The sequence below is a fragment of the Streptopelia decaocto genome, assembly GCF_964273445.1.
Source record: "Streptopelia decaocto genome assembly, chromosome: 19".
Classification (NCBI taxonomy): Eukaryota; Metazoa; Chordata; class Aves; order Columbiformes; family Columbidae; genus Streptopelia; species Streptopelia decaocto.
The window spans coordinates 409,630-414,584 of record NC_138674.1 but is presented as its reverse complement, the minus strand read 5'-3'; the positions used below and the strand labels follow the sequence as shown (position 1 = coordinate 414,584).

The 4,955-nt window shown below is 59.1% G+C and overlaps 2 protein-coding genes across 3 annotated transcripts in view; one reads left to right on the top strand and one right to left on the bottom strand.

The window, feature by feature from the left end:
* LOC309448191 (small ribosomal subunit protein eS10) overlaps positions 1-4,955 on the bottom strand; it is a 242,828-nt gene that overhangs the window by 58,803 nt on the left and 179,070 nt on the right. The window lies entirely within an intron of this gene.
* On the top strand, positions 1,324-4,832 carry SNRPC (small nuclear ribonucleoprotein polypeptide C). The gene is made up of 6 exons (XM_082069024.1): positions 1,324-1,433; positions 1,690-1,732; positions 2,219-2,327; positions 3,210-3,299; positions 3,827-3,931; positions 4,465-4,832. Exons 1-6 carry the CDS (start codon positions 1,426-1,428, stop codon positions 4,587-4,589), a joined length of 480 nt encoding a protein of 159 aa, XP_081925150.1. The 5' UTR covers positions 1,324-1,425; the 3' UTR covers positions 4,590-4,832.

Here is a 4,955-nt window from a genome sequence, read left to right as displayed (position 1 = left end):
GGCACGCGGCTTATGACGCCACCGCGCTGGCGCCGGGCGCGGTGGCGTCACCCCTCGCGCGGCGAGGGGGCGGGGCCGCGCATGCAAATGAGTGTTTTGCGTGTGTGGGTGGGACATCGCAGGAGGAAATTTGCATAGCTCGGTGGCGCGCGCACGTGCTTACGTGCGCGCCTTGAGCGCGCGCCCGCCGTGGCGTCACGCGGCGCTACGCAGACCGGGCGGCGCTCGGTCCGCCCCGGCGCCGCCTTCCCCCCGGCTGCTTCCCCTCGGCTCAAATAGTGAGCCTTGGGGGGCAATGGGGCTGCCAAATAGTGAGCCTTGGGGGGCTATGGGGCTGCCAAATAGTGAGCCTTGGGGGGCTGTGGGGCTGCCAAATAGTGAGCCTTGGGGGGCTGTGGGGCTGCCAAATAGTGAGCCTTGGGGGGCTGTGGGGCTGCCAAATAGTGAGCCTTGGGGAGCTGTGGGGCTGCCAAATAGTGAGCCTTGGGGGGCTATGGGGTTGCCAAATAGTGAGCCTTGGGGGGCGATGGGGCTGCCAAATAGTGAGCCTTGGGGGGCGATGGGGCTGCCAAATAGTGAGCCTTGGGGGGCAGTGGGGCTGCCAAATAGTGAGCCTTGGGGGATATGGGGTTGCCAAATAGTGAGCCTTGGGGGATATGGAGCTGCCAAATAGTGAGCCTTGGGGGGCTGTGGGGCTGCCAAATAGTGAGCCTTGGGGGGCTGTGGGGCTGCCAAATAGTGAGCCTTGGGGGGCAGTGGGGCTGCCAAATAGTGAGCCTTGGGGAGCTGTGGGGCTGCCAAATAGTGAGCCTTGGGGGGCTATGGGGTTGCCAAATAGTGAGCCTTGGGGGGCGATGGGGCTGCCAAATAGTGAGCCTTGGGGGGCGATGGGGCTGCCAAATAGTGAGCCTTGGGGGGCAGTGGGGCTGCCAAATAGTGAGCCTTGGGGGGCCGGGCGGGGCCCCTCGTGACCGGCAGCACCGAGTAGTAGTAGTAGTAGTAGTAGTAGTAGTAGTAGTAGTAGTAGTAGTTCCTTGGGAGGCAACAGAAGTGCCCGTTCTCGCCGGGGGACTCGCAGGCTCGCACGCCGCCCGCTATACGTTAATATTTCAATGTAAATAAACTCTCACTGGGTTTCGAGCAAACTGCTGCGTTACGTTAACGGTTTTTCCCTCCCAAGGGCCTGCGGCCGCGGGCCCGCTCCAGAGGGAAACAACACCCGGGACGGGCCTCGCCGGCAGCGGGGTCGCGATCGCCGCGCCCGGTGTGTTGGGAACAAACGGTGACCGGGGAAGCGACTCTCCGGAGCGCCGGGCCGGGCCCGCCCCGCGCCGCCGCGCTACGGGAGCCGCCGCGGGTCAAGCGCCGGAAGGCGTCGTTACGCGAGTGCGTCACTTCCTGGCGGCGCGGGCGGCGGGGAGCACCATGCCCAAGTGAGCGCGGCGGGAGCCGGGGCGGGCGGGGCGGGGCGGGGCCGGTCCGGCCGCGGGAGGGGGGAGGGCGCGGGTGTCCCGGGCGGGGCGGGGCCGGTCCGGTCCGGTCCGGTCCGGTCCGGCCGCGGGAGGGGGGAGGGCGCCGGTGTCCGGGCCGCTGGCCGGCCCAGCCCCGGGCGCCCGTTCGGCGCGGGGCCGCGCTCCGGCCCGCACCGCGCACGGTGCTTTCGTCGTAACAAGAGTTTTCCCCGCGCAGGTTTTACTGCGATTACTGTGACACGTACCTCACCCACGACTCGGTGAGTACCCGGGCTGCATCGGGTCCTCGTCTGCAGTGTAGACTAGTGTAGTGTAGTGTAGACTGGTGTAGTGTAGTGTAGACTACACGTCTGTAGTGCAGTGTAGAAGTGCATAGAAACAGGACGTGCACAGACTAAAGGCACGTTCCTTGAAATATCACAACGTCCTGCTTGTTTGGCTTCTTTAATCTCCTCTGCAAAAAAGAAACAAGGACGGGAGGAGCGTGAGCGCCGGCAGCGCAGGCGGCTGCCCCGGGCTGCGGAGGGCTCACGGGCGGCTGCTCTCGGCAGCCCCTCCTGCTCACACCCGCCTCTGCGCTCAGGCTGTGTACAGGCTTTGCACGTCACCCGTGCGCTCGCTGCTCACAGAAACCAACCTGCTTTATGCTGCTAAATTGCACAGGTTTAAAATTATACAACAGTTCCCAGTAAACTTTGGTTTTGTGTGATATAGTCTAAGCTTTGGGTTTACCTGCTCTTTCTCAGCCCTCTGTGAGAAAAACCCACTGCAGCGGCCGAAAACACAAAGAGAATGTGAAAGACTACTACCAGAAATGGATGGAGGAACAAGCTCAGAGCCTGATTGATAAAACAAGTAAGGCTAATCCTTCCATGACCCTGGACCGCTCTCCCGTTACTTCCTTTGCCTTTCCTCCCGCTGCTTTTCTTCCATTCTTCCCTGATGTGTTTTCCTCACTTCCCTTGTGCATCGTTGCGCTGTGAATCGTGGGTGAAAACTTCGTGTAGAATATCTGGAGTTGGAAGGGACCCAGAGGGTCATCGAGCCCAACTCCCTGCTCCTCGCAGGGCCGCCTCAAACTGAACCGCGTGACTCGGAGCGTCGTCCAGACGCGGAGCCGCGGCCGCTGCCCTGAGAGCCTGTTCCGTGACCGAGTCCCTCTCCATGCAGACCCTTCTCCAGTGTCCCATCTGGGCCTCCCCGGCACAGTTTCATTCCATGCCCTTGTGCCTGCTTTTCTCATGATACTTCCAGCCTTCCCGTCTTTTGCCTTTCCTCTAGTCCATCGCAGTCGTTTGAATTTCTCCTTTTCCCTTTCCCATAAGACTTTTTCCTGCTTTTCCTCACCTCCCAGGTCATTGCCTCATTTCCAGTTTGAGCTGGCATGTCTTTCCCTAACGATCCCAGGTGAAAGCTGCGGCTGCGAATCACGTGATGTCTTTACATTCGCCCTCCTGTTAGGTGACATTCATCAAGGAGCTCTCTGGTCTCGGCTGGAGGAATTACTGTAATAATTGTCTTTGAGAGTATCAGGAGCATCCGCCGTGACAAGCAGCACGACCCGGGGATCTGTTCCGGAGTCAGAGCGCCCGAGCGCGCAGCATGACGTGAAGGACGCTCTGACCGCGTGGCATGAGACGGACGATTGACAAAGGAGCTTCCTCTGCTTAGTAACTGGTTTTTTCTCCTGGGATTCTTTCTTTCCTTTTTTTGTTTTTCTTTTCCCCCCCAATGTAGCGGCTGCATTCCAGCAAGGGAAAATCCCCCCGACGCCGTTCTCGGCACCGCCTCCCGCCGGAGCCATGATCCCCCCGCCGCCCAGCATCCGTAAGCCCGCGCAGCGCGGTTTGGGGTGGGAGGGCAGCACCTCGAGCTGTGTCGCGTTTCCTGGGCTTGTAAAGAAAAGTGCTTTTAGCTTGAAATCAAGCTAAGATTATCACAATGTAAGAGGATGCTCTGTAAGAGTTTCAGCAGCCATCCTGACCTCTAGTTTGTCTCACTTTAGTAGCGTTGAGTACGTTAATAGGCTGCGTGTGAGCTGCCGTGTAGATAGCTTTGTTAAAACTTCCAGCATGGTGGGGTTTGTGTTGTTTGAAGTAGAATAGGATTTATGACATTCCTCTGCACTTCAGCCGGCAAACGGCTGCGGGTCCTGTGGCTGGAAACGCTCTGAGTGTGCAGAGCTGGAGACGAGCCAGCGCTCGTGCACTTTTCTGGCACTCGGAGTGAGAGTTGAAACTGAAAACGGTCTAAGACACCGTGATTTCTGAAGCGTCCCGTGAATTGTAGCAAGCGCGTTTGTGCACGTTGTGGCTGAGTGACGCACGGTGTGTAACCGACGTGTCTGTGTGCAGCTGGGCCCCCCCGGCCGGGCATGATGCCGGCCCCGCACATGGGCGGCCCCCCCATGATGCCGATGATGGGCCCCCCCCCGCCGGGAATGATGCCGGTCGGACCCGGTAAGTGTGGGAGTGGGGGGTCTGGAAGTGGGGTGCTGCGCGGCCTGGTTCGGAGGAGGTTTGGGGTCTGTGTTCCGTGGGTACTATAGACACGTGAGCTCGTCCTTTGTCCTCTGCGAGGTGGGACACAAAACAGCCTCACAGCTGCTCACTCAGCTCCTTTACTACTTGTTGAGAGTTACCAGCCCCTCTCTACAACTGCTCTGGGAAATTGTAGCTTTTCTACATCTAGTTGTAGCAGTTCGATATTTAATTGGTTGGCAGCTCTGTGTTGGCTGTGCTTACACTTTTGCACAAGGGGTACACTGGGTACACTTCAGCGCTAAATGAATTTCATTGTTTAAAGTGTCTTTAAGATAATGTGTCTCAGAAACAATGTGCTGTAGAAAGTTTTCTCAGAGCTGTAAAGGCAAACTGAGAAGTCTCTGAGCCGCTGTGCTTTGATTGACTGGGGTTTGAGGGCTTCTCAGAGCGCGTCTGGTTGGGGTAGAGACTGGAACACCTGGGGGGCTCTAACGTCCCCTCTCCCGCAGCGCCCGGGATGCGCCCGCCCATGGGGGGCCACATGCCCATGATGCCGGGTCCCCCCATGATGAGACCCCCCTCCCGCCCCATGATGGTGCCGACGCGGCCGGGCATGACCCGTCCAGACAGATAAAGGGGGAAGCGGAGCCGCCTTTCCTTGCTCGTGTCGCGATCTTCTGTACGATAAACCGCCGCAGACGCGAGTCCCTGGGGTTGTGCATCAACCGGGCGTGCGGGGAGATCTGCTGTTGATCGCAGACGGTGTGACCTGCCCGCACCCGCACTGGTGCTTCTGTACCTGATTTTGTTTGTTTAGTTTCCCTCCCACACTGAATGGTAAAACAACAATAAAACGTTAATGCTGGTTTACACCCGACTGCGGATGTCTGTCCATGGTCAAGGTCGCCGTGTTTCTCAGCGTTACCCCGAAGCCGTGACCCTCCCCATCGTCAGTGCTGGGAAAGAACCAGCAGGATTAGTGCTGATCCGCACGGGGCTT

Bases quoted from the DNA above. Each gene is read 5' to 3' on its own strand.
- SNRPC (XM_082069024.1), top strand. The intron at 1,733-2,218 runs GTGAGTACCCGG...GCTCTTTCTCAG, and splicing joins CGTACCTCACCCACGACTCG to CCCTCTGTGAGAAAAACCCA. The intron at 3,932-4,464 runs GTAAGTGTGGGA...CCTCTCCCGCAG, and splicing joins AATGATGCCGGTCGGACCCG to CGCCCGGGATGCGCCCGCCC.